Raw genomic sequence first — 16,775 nt, 5'->3', positions numbered from 1 at the left:
GCTGACTGCTCCATCCTCTGAGACAGACGGTTTCCTGATTCCTGTGGCCTGTGTGGACTTTCCCCAGCCACCAGGGAACTCCAGCAGTGGATAATAAGCGTCTCCGCAGAATTTTCAAGCGACTTCAGGTCCACCTGAAGCTGTGCCCTTGTCTTCGCCTTAGCCATCTCAATCAGAGCCACTGTCGGGTGTCATGCATTTGTGAGATTTTAGCGTCAGCTCCATTAACCTTGATTGTGTAACCAATTCAACCCCCTTATCCCTCTCCCCGCACTGATCTCCATTTAGGTGTGACATTTAAGAGTTCCAATTACTTCCCACACAATACATTTCTGTTTGCATGGGTGTTTTCATTCCATTGCTTTGCTGATATTATTTCACAGTCCCTGCCAAGAGCAGATCAGCCTCCTTAACGTAAAATGGGACTTCGACAAGCCTCGGGCCGCTTTATCCACTTTGCTCAATATTTCTGAATTTGCACGCTTATATGATTTTAAAAAAAATTCGTTTATGGGATGTGGGCGTCGCTGGCGAGGCCGGCATTTATTGCCCATCCCTAATTGCCCTTGAGAAGGTGGTGGCGAGCCGCCTTCTTGAACTGCTGCAGTTCGTGTGGTGAAGGTTCTCCCACTACTGATAGTAATGGACATCTACGTGCTCCAAAGCATTAGAATTTTACTCATCATTGTGCCACAGTTTGTACGCGGATTATGGCTAGTGTGCGCAAATTCATCCTTGTTTGCACAGATCAATTTGTCCATTCAGAACAGAGAAAAATCAGATAACTGAGGGGATTTCTTTGTTTTTCTCCCCTTCCTTGGTCTCCCTATCAACTGCGGCCAAGAGGGTGGGTGTCTGGTCTGCTGAAGGTCTCCACTTATCCCACTCTGAAACAGCTGCAACAAATTGCACAGAAACAGTCTGAGGAGGACACTCTCTCCCCCTTTCTGTGGGGAAATGACCAGGCTTTCCCTCCCTGAATCCCCAGCACTGACGCAGCTGAGATCAGCAACTCAGCAGGGTGGCGACTACAAGCACAAAAACCAGCCCTCCTTGTACTAAAGTAGCAGGAGTCCATTGCACTGCACTACCTCAGCTCGAAATCTTAATGGATCGCCAGAGCTGCAGTCTATATAAGTTTTGCAACTCCACAGACTTCCTGTGTCACAATTTTGTCACACCTGTGACACTTAGTAATACTTCTGTAATGCTAACAAGCTACTTGACATTATAAATGCCAGCTTATATAGCTAAAGTAAGCTAAAGTTGCCATATTTACCATTAGACTAGGCTTTCAGTCCTCCTAACATTAGATGGCACTGTGGTCAAGTTACCCAAACCCACCTGCCACTTTCTTAACCTAATTTCTGGCCTTCACGACAAGCCCTGAACCTTACTCCTTGCTCTTTCCTGAGTTGAAGGTCCAAAAATTTTTCCAGACTTATAGTTTGTAATTCATTTTTTCTGCTGGTCTTTGCTCAGAATCAAGACTTTAACTGCTGTGACTGGATGGAAATAAATAAAAGCTGTGCCACCATTGGCTGTCCAACCCAATTTTTAATTGATTCTTGCCTGTTTTTTTTAATATACGGCCAATCTTTCCATTGCATACCTTTATTTAAACTGTGACCATTTAATATTTTTCGCTGTGCCACAGATTACAGATCAATAAATAGGTGTCACCGAGATGCTCAGCCCAATTTTTAATCCACTGTTACTGAGTAGAAGTAAATGACCATTACCTCTCCCCTGTTGCTATGTCTATTTTTGTTTAATTCCTCATCTCTCCTGTTACCACATGTGTTTTTCATAATTCCCCTTCTCTCTATTCTCACCCTGTTGACTTGAAAAAAGCGGGGGTGGGGGAGGTAAGTTGCCAACTCCGCTTGGACATGTTCCAGGAGGTTTCATCACATGACCTCCAATCGCCCGCACATTTCCGTCATTGGCCGTCTGACTCGTCCATCCTTTAGGGCGCTCCGCCTTCCCAAGCCAATTGGAAAAAGAACGGAGCCTTCGTTACCCAACTGGATGAATCCTGACTGTTGGTCAAACATTTTTATAACTTAACGAAAGTGTTCAAAGAAAATGAAGATACGCCATTTTTTTTTTAACACTATAATGTTTCTTCCCGGGTCTTTGCTTACAGTGGTATCCTGGAGATTAATCTGTAATTCCTGAAGACTCCAGGACAATCCTGGAGGGTTTTCAACCCTGGGGGAAGGAGAAAATAATACAGGGCAGTTCAAAATGGCCAAAGGCAAGAGGAGAGGACGAGGGGCAAGGTGTAGGCAGGTGAGAGGAAGTGTGTGATGGCGAGAAGGTGATAAACAACTGGAAAAGAAAACACAGCTAAGATACGACACAGATACGACATGAATAGCTAAGATAGAGAGTATATTCTGCAACTTCTTGTCAGCAACACCATGGGACATCTGCTAATTATATTTCTAGAACATCAAGTCTAATTTAACAGTTAAAGTATTTTTATGTTTGATTCAAACAAGCCTCCAAACATCCTTATTTTTCAGATATTCGTATTATATAATAGAGGGCACTTTTAATGTTCCTAAAATGGTAGATCTTAGTGTAGAGTGAAATCCCTACTTGAATCTGGAAGACACAAGTTCCCACAGTGCAGAGCAGCCATTCTGTACACTGGATGTGTAAACTACGTCGTAGGAACATTGTTGCTATGAAACAAACCAGTTTATCATTTTCATATAAATGCATTATTTTCTGTGGAGGGTGACTCAGCTCATGAATTGTTAACCCTTGGGTCTCGGAGGAAATTGAAAGACTTCACTGTGACACACGGACCGCAATATTTTATACCTTTAGACTTAATGCAAAGTGATTCACAGAACAGCAAACAGTCTGATAAGGAGTACAGAGGGGTTTTGCAAATCATATCTAACTTCACTCAAATTCCTCAGATGATTCCATTTCTACTCCTCTTAATCCAGAGACCCTTCACTCAAATTATTGGATAATTCAAATTCCCATTTTGCTGTTTTATTTATCTTAGTTCATTTAAATTGTTGGATAATTCAAATTCCCATTTTGCTGTTTTATTTATCTTAGTTCATTTAAATTGTTGGATAATTCAAATTTTTTTTTTAGCACAAAATGACTGAATCATTAGCAGACTGCATCCCAAACGGGGCATTAAACTGGATGTGAAAAAGTGAAGGTTACTAAGCAATAAGCATCCAATTTAAAACCAGCTTTTAGTTATCAGTAAGATGCTTAGCATCTAACACAGAAATGATATTTTGCGCACAGCTGCTTTCGATTTTGCAGGAAGAATTTTTGGGCTGTATTTTTCTCATGATTTTGAAAAACGAGAGAAATTCCCATTTTTAAGTTTAATTTATGACCTGCTAATGAATTTGCAGGAAGGCACATTTCCCAGAAATGTTTTTGTCATTACTGGTAACCAAAAGATAGCTTCCAATCACAATGCATCTGGTGGTAATAGTCCTTTAATGCTCTCAAGCAGGTGTGCTGCTCCAATCAGGTTTAACCATGCGGCAAATTACAGATAATCTTTGTAAAGGAGCTCTCACGTGAAGCTATCTCTGAATTGTCCCTGTTTTGGCATTTGTTCAGATCTGGGCAGCTCCGTCACATAACAGTAAGACTGCTCTGAATTACAAGATAAAGATGAAAGCCTTTAATTTATTTTAAAGGGGTTAACACTTCCCTTTAAGCATTGGTGGGATGAATTTTATACAAACACGTTTAAGTGTTTTAACGTGAGTAATCCCAGAGCGTAATTTCAAACCCCAGAATCTTTTTGATGTACTTGCCTCCCCCACACAAAAATAGCATATAGAAGTATAATTATTTTTGAAAATATCACTTAAATTTCTGGCTGCAGTGTCAGCTGTGGCTTAGTGGGTAGCACTCTTGTCTCTGAGTCAGAAGGTCGTGGGTTCAAGTCCCACTCCAGAGACTTGAGCACAAAATCCAGGCTGACACTCCAGTGCTGTAGTGGGGGAGTTGCTGTCTTTCAGATGAGACATTAAACTGAGGCCCCGTCTGCCCTCTCAGGTGAACGTAAGAGATCCCATGGCACTATTGGGAGTTCCCACCCAACGAACTGGGTATTTATCCCTCAACCAACACCTAAAACAGATCATCTAGTCATTCATTTCATTGCTGTTGGTGGGAGCTTGCTGTGTACAAATTGGCTGCTGCATTTCCTACATTATAATAGTGACTACACTTCAAAAGAGCTTAATTGGCTGCAATGGGACATCCTGAGCTCATGAAAGACGCTATATAAATGCAAGTTCTTTCTTTTCACTGTAACATCTTTTATATATTTTTACATATTGCATTCATATGGTGCCAGTGAAATTGAAACTTATGTGACAGATTTTTTAAGCAACAGTGCTAATTCGAAACATTACTCTTTGACGTAAAGCAGGATGGTTATTAACATCAGCATCGATTTCTAGTCACTAATCTGCTAACCGGCTCTAATGAGGCTAAAATTCTGCAAAATGCAATCGATTGCCACCTGCTGGTGTTGCCACAGAATTGCACCATAACCAGAGATTCCAATTAGCAAACAAAATGCAGACGCACTCAATGGAATCTATCAATATTAAATGAGCACTTTATATTCATTCAGCTGTTGTTTGGAAGAGGCAGTGTTTCAAAAGCTCATTACAGTACCATCTTTGGTTCATCTAATAAACAAGGTCACCTGCAACATTTGTACGCTTTATAATTGGAACCTGGCACATTTATTCCTAACTAACTACTGCAGGAAATAGCTGTCCATTTACTGCAAAAATTCACAGAATGAGAGAGATGCTCCTTAAAATAGAAAAGCAGAACTGCTACATGGAATGGGACAGTGCTCACAAAACTGGTACAGATTACACATTTTGCTTCGATTTAAATATTGATACTTTGGTGACTTAAGAAAAATGAACACAAGTTGCAGGATTAATCTACTAGCAGAGGCAGTTCGAGACACAAGCTGCAGTTTGAAGCGCCAAATATCATGGGATTTGGAGGTTCAGTCTACGCAGGCACAAGTCTCAGGATGGCTGAGGTTTGTTCTATTTTTTCATCCTTTATTTGGTTCAGTTGCCTATAATCATGGCTGACGTCCACTTGTATGCGTTGCGATGATCCTTTTCTCCTGGTAACCGTTTGCATTTTGCAAAGATCATGTTCAACATTTCGCACTCTTTACTGCAGTAGTCTGAAAGGCAATCTTTGTTTTGCCCTATTAATCAGCCTGAAGTCAAGTTTATCATCAGCCACAAAGCATTGGGGGAAAAAATGAGCCACTTTTGATGCTTTCCTGCTTTAACCTGTCAGGGAGAGGGTTAGTCCGGGCTGTGGATTTTGCCTAGTCTGTCTTTTATTGTATCAGTGGATGGGAGTCATGTGTTGCAGTGCAGGATGGGCCTTTCCTCCCCTCCCTGAATTACAGTGCGATGACAAGATACTCCAGTTAGCTGAAACTCATACAGGGCAGCTAAACTTGAATGGTAACGAAGGCCAAGAACTGAACTGACCCTGTTCTTGTCCACAAGACAATTATAAGGGGAAGAGTTCTGCTCTTAGTTACCGATACTGAAATTGTAAATGTGTACACCAGAAACACATTGAACCTTTTGCTGTGAACATCAAATCTCTCCCCGTGTCAAAAAAAAATTGGTAAGAAAGTGCAATGTGTTATTTAAATAACTGTCAACAGAATTGTCGAACACCAACTTATTCCTCACACTAGGAATCTCTGGGACCAACTTTTTTTTAATTGTCTATAGTTTATTCTAACATCATGTTTGCTGTTTGTTTTGGAAATGTAGTGGAGAGAAATTATATCCCAATATTACTCTAGGAGATCTTTGGTGTACTGAGTAAGAAATAATTCAGTCGCTCACATTTGAACTGTTTCCTCCCCTCTCCCCCCCCACCTTATGGCTTCTGAGCTAGCTTGCTCACCATGTTCTCCTCCGTTTTCACTTTGGTTTTAGTCACTTTCTTGATCCAAGAGACAAATTTGGACACTTTTGTGTAAACTCCAGGAGAGTCCTTTCTTCCACATCCGTAACCCCATGAGGTAATCCCTAAAATGACCCAGCGCCCGCCTGTCCGCTGACACATCAGAGGACCGCCGCTGTCTCCCTGGCAACTATCAACCCGCTTGTGTTCAGACAGATTGCCCGCGCAAATCATGCGGGTGGTAAACTTGTTCCTGTAGCGGCTTTTGCAGATATTCTTTGGCAGTAAGGGGACAGCGCCTTGAAGTAATGTTCTTGAATAGGATCGACCTAAAAAGTGGGTTAGAACAACAATAAGTCATTGCATTACTTGCCTCATGAGTGGCCAATGTCGGCCATTTTATTTAAATGTGATAGGTTAGAGCTTCCAACTTGACGTACGTTAATGTGCTCTCAATGCCTTCCCATTTTTTTTTAACGCAGCGAGTTATTACGATCTGGATGCGCTGCCTGAAAGGGTGGTGGAAGCAGATTCAATAGTAACTTTCAAAAGGGAATTGGATAAATACTTGAAAAGGAAAAAAAATTGCAGGGCTATGGGGAAAGAGCAGGGGGGAGTGGGACTAATTGGATAGTTCTTTCAAAGAGCCAGCACGGACATAATGGACTGAATGGCCTTCTTCTGTGCTCTATGATTCTATGTATGCCATTTTTACACAGAAGCGTTTAGTTTAAGCAGTGTGATGTCTGTGTGAAGATTGTGCATACAGGAATGCAGTACATGCACGGTAAGCGTTCGTACACAAACTTTGCCGATTAGAAGTTCTACCCTGATGTGTTTTAAGGAGTACCGTTTTTGAAAATGTTGCAGTAATTACCACATTATCTTACACTAGTAGTTCTCAGTGGCAGAAAAATCATGGGAAAGTGAAACAGTGCATTTCATTAGAACTGAAGGGGATGGTTTCCTCTGTACATGTAGCTAAATTGTAAAGGAGTTTACAATTACACCACACATAGGAACAGGAGGAGGCCATTCAGCCCATCGAGCGTGTTCTGTCATTCAATTAGATCATGGCTGATCCCTACCTCAACTCCATTTACCTGCCTTTGCTCCATATCCCTTGCTACCTTTACCTAACAAAAATCAATCTCAGTCGTGAAAGTTTCAATTGACCCAGCATCCGCAGTCTTTTGGGAGATAGAATTCCAGATTTCCACTACCCTTTGTGTGAAAAAGTGCTTCCTGATTTCACTTCTGAATGGCCTGGCTCTAGTTTTAAGATTATGCCCCCTTGTTCTGGATTCCCCATCAGAGGAAATTGTTTCTCTGTGTCTACCCTATCAAATCCCCTTGTCATTTTAAACACCTTGATTAAATCACCTCTCTACCGTCGAAACTCAAGGGAATACAAACCAAGTTTACGCAAACTGTCCTCATAATTTAACCCTTTAAGATTTGGTATCACTCTGTTGATTCTGTGCTGTACCCCCTCCAAGGCCAATATATCTTTCCTGGGATTCGGTGCCCAAAACTGAACACAGTACTCCAAATGAGGTCTGACGAGGGCTCTCTGCAACTGAAGCATCACTTCCTCACTTTTGTATTCCAACCTCTAGGGATAAAAGCCTACATTCCATTAGCCTTTTTGATTACTTTTTGTACATTAGCTTTAGTGATTTGTGTACCCGGACATCTAAATCCCTTTGCTTCTCCACAGCTCCTAGTCTCTCACCAATAAGAATTGAATTCCATCTGCCATAGTGTTACCCACTCACTTAGTCTGTCTATGGCCCTTTGTAACTTTCTGCTCCCATCTACACAACTTACTGTGCCTCCTAACTTAGTGTCATCTGCAAACCTGGAAACACAACTCTCTATTCCTTCATCCAAGTCATTGATATATATGGTGAAAAGCTGAGGCCCCAGTACAGATTCCTGGGGAACACCACTTATCACATCTCATCAATTAGAGTATGTCCCCTTTATCCCTACTCTCTGTCTCCTACCTCCCAACCACAAGACAAGGTTACCTCCAATTTCATGCACTTTCATTTTTGCTAATAATCTCTTGTGCAGAACCTTATCAAATTCCTTCTGGAAGTCCATATAGACAATGTCCATAGACACTCCCCTATCCACCATGCTAGCGATCTCCTCAAAAAACTCAACTTGATTAGTCAGACATGACTAATGCTGACTCTCTGCTCTAGAAAAGCCTCCCCTTATAATGTTACCCATTGATACTGTTCTTAGAAGTTTCTCCTCCACCTCACAGATGACCTTGCCAGGACTGGAAAACTCAACCACCAAGAAAACTTGGAGACCGGAATTTGATTCCAAGTTGGGTGAAACTGGGATTCGAGTTCTGGTCTCCCGGAGGACAACCGATTGCTTTTCAAAATGAACATTTAAAAAAAATAAGTACTAAAGAGGTCTGCAGGGTTTTAATATAATCTGTCAAGGATTTTGTTTTAAACTTTCAATTGGGCTTTACATTATCTTAGTCTAGAAAGGTTATGAAATGCGCACCTTCGGTTTTGAGATGTTGACCTTAGAACTTGTGGTTGGCAAAATTCATGCTTAAAGCATTTGTTCGACATTGGTCCGTGCAGTATTTTTTTTTTTACACGAGGCGGGGGAGGGGGTGGTTAACCCGTTTGGGCTAATGCCTGTCTAAAAATAGCACACACAGGGATGTTGTACAAAAGCATGAAGCATTTGTACATGAACTTCTCCAACTGAATGTTCTGCCCTCATAACACAGGAAGGATATTCAAAAATGATATAGAGGCACCAGAGAAGGTGCAATAAAGATTTACAAGAATGATACCAGAACTGGGAGGTTATAACCATCAGGAAAGACTGAACAGGCTGGGGCTCTTTTCTCTGGAAAAGAGAAGGCTGAGGGGTGACCTGATACAGAGGTCTTTTAAAATTATGAAGGGGTTCAATAGGGTAGATGCAGAGAAGATATTTCCACTTGTGGGGGAGTCCAAAGCTAGAGGCCATAATATAAGATAGTCACTAATAAATTCAATAGGGAATTCAGGAGAAATTTCTTTACGCAGAGAGTATGGAACTTGCTACCACATGGAGTTGTTGAGGCAAATAGCTTAGATGCATTTAAGGGGAAGCTAGATAAACACACGAGGGAGAAAGGAATAGAAGGATATGCTGATCGGGTTAGATGAAGTAGGGTGGGAGGAGGCTCGTGTGGAGCATAAACACCAGCATAGACCAGTTGGGCCAAATGGCCTGTTTCTGTGCTGTAAATTCTATGTAATTCTTTGAATAATTGCAGGAGCTGGAAATCTCTTACCTGTATCTCCCCAACCAGTGATGTAACAGGTTTGCCTGTTTATTCTGATTTTTTCCTTTCTGCCTGGTAAACAGACTGGCATTGCATACTGATTAAATGACACACAATGTCCTTCTCTGCCCTTCATTCTGACCAGTGCTATATCATTATCACTGCTGTCTGGCTTGTAGTTCTTGTGGGTGACGATCCTTTCCACAGGGATTTCTCGCTCATATTCATCTTCTACGGCCGTGTGATAATCTCCGACTCGAATAAAGTAGCGTCGTGTGTCATTTCCAAACCTGAAAAGTTCAACAGCCTAGTAAACGCAAACTTCTTTTTGAAATAAAAATTTTATAATGTAGGGTTTTTTCCCTCATTTCCATTTTAGGTTCTCCATTGGCACGAGCAAAGGAAAGTCCAAGACTTTCTGGGCACAGAACCAGGGGGGGGGGGGGGAGATGAGGAGAATTTTTTTTACGCAGTAAGTTATAATGATTTGGAATGCGCTGCCTGAAAGGGTGGTGGAAGCAGATTCAATAGTAATTTTCAAAAGATAATTGGATAACTACTTGAAGGGGAAAGATTTGCAGGGCTACGGGGAAAGAGCAGGGGAGTGGGACTAATTGGATAGCTCTTTGAAAGAGCAGGCACAGGCACTATGGGCCAAATGGCCTCCTTCCATGCTGTATTGTTCTATGACTCTCCACTGCCCTTACTCTAAGCTAAATAGAAAGGTACTTCTGTGGAGTCCAACTGTGCTGAAAGTCCTACTTTTCCCAAGATAGAGTCCTCTGCTGCTGCACATCTTACATCCTTGCCCAAAACACACAAAATGGCTTCATTGAAGACAAGGAAATTTTAACATCGGATTTTTTTAGTAGGAGTATCAAATCCTACCATATTCTTTCAGTATCCTTGTCTCCCAAGGCCATGCAGAAGAGAAGACAATTAGACGAATATCTCCTGGGCTTCCACCGATGGTTCTACAAGGAGACGTGCATGGAATAAACCTTCCTCAGTGCTTGGCGGGAGTGCGGTTGAGAGCCACAAGATGGGAATGTGCTTGAGGTTCATAACCCTATCCCTGGCCACAGCCCAATATGTTGGTCATTGCACCATCAATTTCTGATTCTAACCAGCAACTTTCCGTGCAGAGATTCCAAACGTCGATCTCTACAGCTATTGACCATTACCAATAAGCTAAAATATTTATATTCACCAAAACTGCACCTCCTTACAAGCAGCTGCTTTTGTACTTTATGCTGATGTATTTTATCTCTATAGAATACAAGTCGAGTGCATGGGTGGTTGACATCGAATATCTACTTGGGTCTCTGCATTTGCTATTTGAAAGTCAGCTGATAGATGGTGCACAAAATGCAGTACAAGGTGGAATCCTTATTGGTTGCTCTTCCCTCCAGCCCACTTCATCTCCATTTGTTACAATGCCTAATGATCTGATCAGCATCAGCAATGCATCATTTGGCAGAATTCAACGGTGAATGTCAGCCTAGAGTCAAACGGAGATGTCCCAATGTGTGATACAATGCATAAGTGTAAGTGTGCCATCTGGTCAGACTCTTACAAGCACAATTACACTTGGGTTCATCATGTGGCACAATCAACCCATTCATTCAACACAGAAGCAGAGCTAATCTTAACCTAACACTCAAAAAAGAAGTGAACTCATCCTAAATTCGAATCAACAAGAACAACTTATACCATTATATGGCCTTTAACATAGCAAAATGTCCCAATGTGTTTCACAAAAGGTCAGATTGGAAACCAAGCAGAAATATGGAGACTAGGGAAGGTGACCAAAAACCTAGCTGAAGAGATAAGTGTCGAGGAGGTTTTTGAACACGGGGAACAATGAGGCAAGGCAGAGAGGTTAATGGGTGTGATGGCTGAAGGATTTGCCTCCGAGGGTGGGGTGGGGCAGCGGTACGGACACAGTCGTCCAGACTCAGAAGAGAAGAAGATTCAGATTCAGAACGAGATCTCCAATTTTTGGATCACCAAATGCAAAACTTTGTTTCTAACAGTGCAATTGGTTTCCCAGACAGTTTCAGATGTTAACTGTCCCAACATCAGTCCATGTACTTACCGCGATTGACAGGATGGCATCCAAGTCTAACCTGGGTAAATTTGGACAGATCTGAATTGGCATAATTGGGATCCATTCAGAATTGGAAATGATTGGTTTAAGACCTCTAGAAGGGTACAAAGTAAGACAATTTCTTGCTATTTATGTACATACTCACCAAGCTGATGGGTAGGACTTTTTACTTAAGGCAGGATCAACCATTGCCACATAAATGTTGGGTCTGGTTGGATGTAACACAAAATATCTTCTACATTGCCTGAACAATATGCCCAGTCTCTTGGGGCCACTCTATAAATTGCACCAGTTTGACATTCTTGTGTCCCACACCATCTGTCTTTATATTTTTTTTCTGAAGATGTATCAGCATCTTGAGCTAAAGGAAAATTAATGGGTCCCAAAGAACCAAGACATCCACAAGTCCCATAAAGATAAAAGATTGGATTCCCTCCGCTTAGAGAATTATAGGAATTTCCCCTATTCTCTAAAACACAGAGTGACTGTGTAGTTTCAGTAAAATGCAGCATTATAAATTACTTTATATACATGGTGAGTGTGACATACAGCGAGCTCTCCCAACACTAGGCGTATGTGGTCAACTGTGTGCCAATATTTACTTTGATTCTTGTCCTAATCACGTTTTATTAATTCAGAAAGTACCAACGACTTTTAAAAAAGGTTTTCAGTTTACACACTGTGATGCCAAAACACTAATATCACAGGAATAAATCTACTCAAACGCTGATAGATTAACACTAAATTACAAAAATAAACACTTGCACTGTTCACTTCTGTTCGCCCTGTTTCCCTTTTCATTAATTCTCTCTTCTCCCTCACTGACTCTCCCTTTTAATTCTACTTTTCCATCTACTTTAACTTAATGGGCCCGATTTTAGCACCCGCTATCGGGTGCGTTCTCGGCGGGGGGGGGAGGCCCCGAAAATTGCAAAATCCAGGTGCGGGACCGGATCGCGCCTCGATCCCGCCCACTTCCGGGTTCCCCGCTGACGCGCCGGCGTGCGCGCGCAGCCCCCGCTGGTGGGAATCCCGCAGGCAATTAAAGCCAGCGGGATGCCACTTGAGAGTATTTACTTTGCTTGTTCAGGTCATTAACTGACCTGATTAAGGGACTGTGTGTGATTTTTGATCAACATGGGACTGTTTCACACACTGGGGGAAACACTCCCAGCTCGAATGGACGTGTTGCAGCTGTCAGCCTGTGGCAGCTGCAAAGGTCCATTTGACAGGTAGTGGGGGGAGACCCTCACCCATTGCAGGAGGCCGCTCTGTCACTTGGGACAAAGTTTGGCCTCCACCACCCTCCTCCTGACGGTCAAAGTCACCAACCTGCACACTTACCCCGGGGTCCGGAGACATGTACCTACCTTGCGGACCCCCTCAGATGTACATCTTGCGGATGGGAGCCGCCGTAGCTGCAGTCATGACCTCCTCGGAGGGCGAACAGCATCACCAGCCTCACCATCCACGCCGTCCACCTCTGACACATGGAGCTCCACAACAGAGTGCTGTGATACATCCACCTGTACAGCAGGAGGGAGGGCTACCGCAGAGAGAGATGCGTCGCAGAGGGCACTACCCTCGCCACACGTTCCACAGACCGAGGCTCAGCCTCCTGGACCTCTCTGAGCAGCAGTGCACACGGAGGCTCAGAGTCACTCGACATGTAGCCGTGGACATCTGCAGCCTCATTCATGCCGAGCTGCTCCTGGCTGGCCCGAGCACTATCTTCCTACCTGTCGCTGTCAAAGTCACCACTGCCCTCCCGAACTTCTCCTCCACAGCCTTCCAGGCTGCAACCGGGGACATCCCCGATGTGTCTCAGTCGTCTGCGCAGAAGAGCCCTGCAAATACACCTACACCCACTCTGCAGTGACACACTGGGTGGCATCAGTGGTGGGTCCTCATAGTGATACCCAGGAGCGGGCATTATTGCACAAACCGGACAGGATTCGCGAAGACATGGCAGTAGTGGCGCCAATATAATGTGTGATGTGAGTTGTTCTGAAATTCAATATAAGTACCAACCATGACAAACCCTCAAACACCCTTGTGCATCCCCTTCATGCTCACGACACGTTTGCCTTACGCTGCCTACTGCACATATGTGATGCATGCCCTGTGGCTGCAGCACAGGTGGTGGCAGGTTGAGTGGGGCTGGCCATGAGAGAGATGTACGAGAGGGTGAGTATGGGATAGAGCCATGAGATTGAATGAGGGTTGGGTTGCGTGGTAGTGGTGGGATGAGTACTGGCGAGGTGAGTAGGTGCAGGTAAGATGAGGATGGGGTTTGAGTGGGTATGAGGGGTGATGTGACAGAGTAGTGTTGGCAGTGCCGAAGGAGATGTGGGGTGGGGGCAGTGATGTGGCAGACGGAGTGTAGGGGAAGGACTACGTGTACTCACTGTGGCTGACCTACTGAGGTCATTGGACCGCCTCCTGCACTGTGTGCAGGTGGGCGATATGTTGGTGGCGCAGGTGACCCCCTCTGCCACCTCGAGCCAGTCCTTCCTGGTGGCGGAGGCAGGCCGTTTCCTCCCGCCCGCCGGGTGGAAGATCTCTGTCCTCCCCCTCCTCCTCACCCCATGTATTGATACCTGGAGTGAGGCATCATTAGACTGGGAGCAGCCTTCCCCCTGGGCTGCTCCATGCAGTCATCTTTGCTATTGGTTGCAGCATCTGTCAGTGGAGGACTGCCCCTTTAAATAGAGCGCCTCCAGCTGACAGATCGTACTGCGCATGCGCAGCCCGCCCGACGCGCAGATCAGCAGCGTGGAACCCGGAGGAGCAGGTAAGTGAATCCAATTAGTGGTTTGCCTGCTACGATCGCGCGGGAAACCCACTAATTTCACCGGGCGCGATGGACCACCCGCCGAGAATCCGCACCCCTGGTAAAATCGGGCCCTATGTAGCTATTCTATTTTTTCCCTTCTAAACCAAGTTATTCTGATGTCCTTCTTTTACCTGCTTCTTCCATCTGGACCCATTCTAAAGGAAGGAGCAGCTTCCAAAAAAAGATTTGATTCGCTAAAGAAACAAGTTCCAACCCTGTTTTCTTTTTTGGAAATTGAAGCCTCAAGTGTGAAGATTCATATCTTGTGTCATAGATGCGAACAGGTCAAATATTTGACCTATGAGGGTAAATTCATTGATCGCATGCACCCAGTGGAGAGCTGCTCTCGACAGAGTTGTGGATTGGAGAATCAGTGCTACGGCCTTGTAGCCTTATCACCTACTTGCCACTCTCTTCAAACCAGATAGGGGCTGTCAATGGATAACCAAGTCACCCCAAAGGCTGATCATGCCCACAAGTAAATTCATCCTTGGACTGGGCAGGGTTAAAGGGGCATTGTGTTCTTGTGAAATTGTGAGGGCAGCTTTCTCCTTCCGCAACATTGGTAAACACGCAAGGTGATGACACACAAAAAATGTCACTGCATTGCAAAAATCTGCACTGCTTTGTTTGTACGTGACACTGCAGGAGGCAATTTTAACCTAACCCGCCCGTCGGGAAACTGATGGGATCGGGTGCAACGCTAGTTTTACATCCCGCCCGGATTGAAGAGGGTAAAACTAGCATCCCACCCAATCCCGTGGGTTTCCCACCCGGTGAAATACAACAACAACAACTTGCAATGCTTTATGTCCAAGCATTAAAGAGGAAACTCTGTCTCATTAACTTAAAGGTTTATATAAGTGCTACTTTTTTTACAATTTTATTCTTTTTTAAAAGAGGAAGATTTAACAACAACAACAACTTGCATTTAGAGAGTGCCTTTAAGGTAGTAAAATGTCCCAAGGCACTTCACAGGAGCGATTATCAAACAAAATTTGACATCAAATCACATAAGGAGATATTAGGACAGGTGACCAAAAGCTTGGTCAAAGAGGTAGGTTTTAAAGAGCGTCTTAAAGGAGGAGAGAGGGGTAGCGAGATGGAGAGGTTTAGGGGAGGGAATTCCAGAGCTTAGGGCCCAGGCAGCTGAAGGCACGGCCGCCAATGGTGGAGCGATGAAAATCGGGGGTGCGCAAGAGGCCAGAATTGGAGGAGCGCAGTGAGCTCGGAGGGCTGGGGGAGGTTACAGAGATAGGGAGGGGCAAGGCCATGGAGGGATTTGAAAACAAGGATGAGAATTTTAAAATCAAAGCATTGCCGGACTGGGAGCCAAGGTAGGTCAGCGAGCACGGGACTTGGTGCGAGTTAGGATACGGGGCAGCAGAGTTTTGGATGAGCTCAAGTTTACAGAGGGTGCAGGGTGGGAGGCCGGCCAGCACATCATAGATGTCGAGGCCTCTAATTTCCGCTTCTGTGGAACTGGGTCAGAACTACTCTGTGTTGAATATTAGCACATTAACGCCTTCTTATTCAGTTCCTTTGTCTGCTATTTTATTGGAGGTGTTAACCCATTTAAAATAAACAGGGTAATGGTTCCATTAAAATAGCAGACAAAGAAATCGCAGACTGAAGCGTTAGGCTTTTATGCACTAATATTTGCACAGCGTAATTTCAAGGTCACTCTGCAGGTAAACAGTGAGAGCTGAGGACTTAAAGTCGGCACAGTGGGCAAATGCCTGTGAGTTTTATATCCATTATACGAAGCTGACACCAACCCCGGCACAATCAAGCATGCACTAAGTTCTACATGATGTGGAGATGCCGGTGACGGACTGGGGTTGACAAATGTAAAGAATCTTACAACACCAGGTTATAGTCCAACAGTTTTATTTGAAAAATCACAAGCTTTCGGAGATTATCTCCTTCGTCAGGTGAGTGACAAAGGAGATAATCTCCGAAAGCTTGTGATTTTCAAATAAAATTGTTGGACTATAACCTGGTGTTGTAGGATTCTTTACATAAGTTCTCCATGGTTACTTCACCGCTTTGACGGTCTGTGGCAGACACAATCCATTCTCTGCCGAAGTCAGGGAAAGTGTGAGTACCACTCGCATGCAGAAACGAAAACTGAATGTCAGCCACACTAACAAATCTAAATGCAATGAGAAAACAGGACGAGAACCACTTTTGAACAAAAACAAAAGATTATTTTCCCCTCCTTACAAACCTTTTGAAGCAGTGAGCTGCCGTCAGCACCCAGCAGTTGCTGATTAATGTGGCTCCACACAATAAACGGCTTTCTCGGTAAAATGTCTTGAGCCTCAGCGAGACTTGCCACGGCCATCCACCTCTGGAAACAGGCCAGAAATATCTTTACTGGAAAACATTTACAAACACCTCTGTATGGTGATGACATGAAATGAATTAGCCAAAAGAGAAAAAGAGTAATCTACACGTTTTGTTTTATATATGGGGCAAGTTGCTCATAAAGGACCAGTTTGTGCATGGAGTGTTTTGTCTGTTACAAGAACTGTCCAATG

The 16,775-nt window shown here is 43.8% G+C and overlaps 1 protein-coding gene across 1 annotated transcript in view; it reads right to left on the bottom strand.

Moving 5' to 3' along the window:
• Positions 1–3,495: 3,495 nt before the first annotated feature.
• The window catches only part of si:ch211-51a6.2 (neurotrypsin), a 51,236-nt gene continuing 37,956 nt past the window's right edge, over positions 3,496–16,775 (bottom strand). Inside the window, exons 13-15 of the mRNA XM_067972332.1 lie at positions 16,463–16,585; positions 9,296–9,576; positions 3,496–6,302 (exon numbers count right to left, since the gene is read on the bottom strand). Coding sequence (XP_067828433.1) covers positions 5,947–6,302; positions 9,296–9,576; positions 16,463–16,585 — 760 coding nt within the window. The 3' untranslated portion in view covers positions 3,496–5,946. The remainder of the gene's footprint in view (positions 6,303–9,295; positions 9,577–16,462; positions 16,586–16,775) is intronic.

Source organism: Heptranchias perlo, chromosome 36 (genome assembly GCF_035084215.1).
Source record: "Heptranchias perlo isolate sHepPer1 chromosome 36, sHepPer1.hap1, whole genome shotgun sequence".
Lineage (NCBI taxonomy): Eukaryota > Metazoa > Chordata > Chondrichthyes > Hexanchiformes > Hexanchidae > Heptranchias > Heptranchias perlo.
Note: the sequence above shows the minus strand (reverse complement) of the source record. Positions and strands in the feature narration are given on the sequence as shown.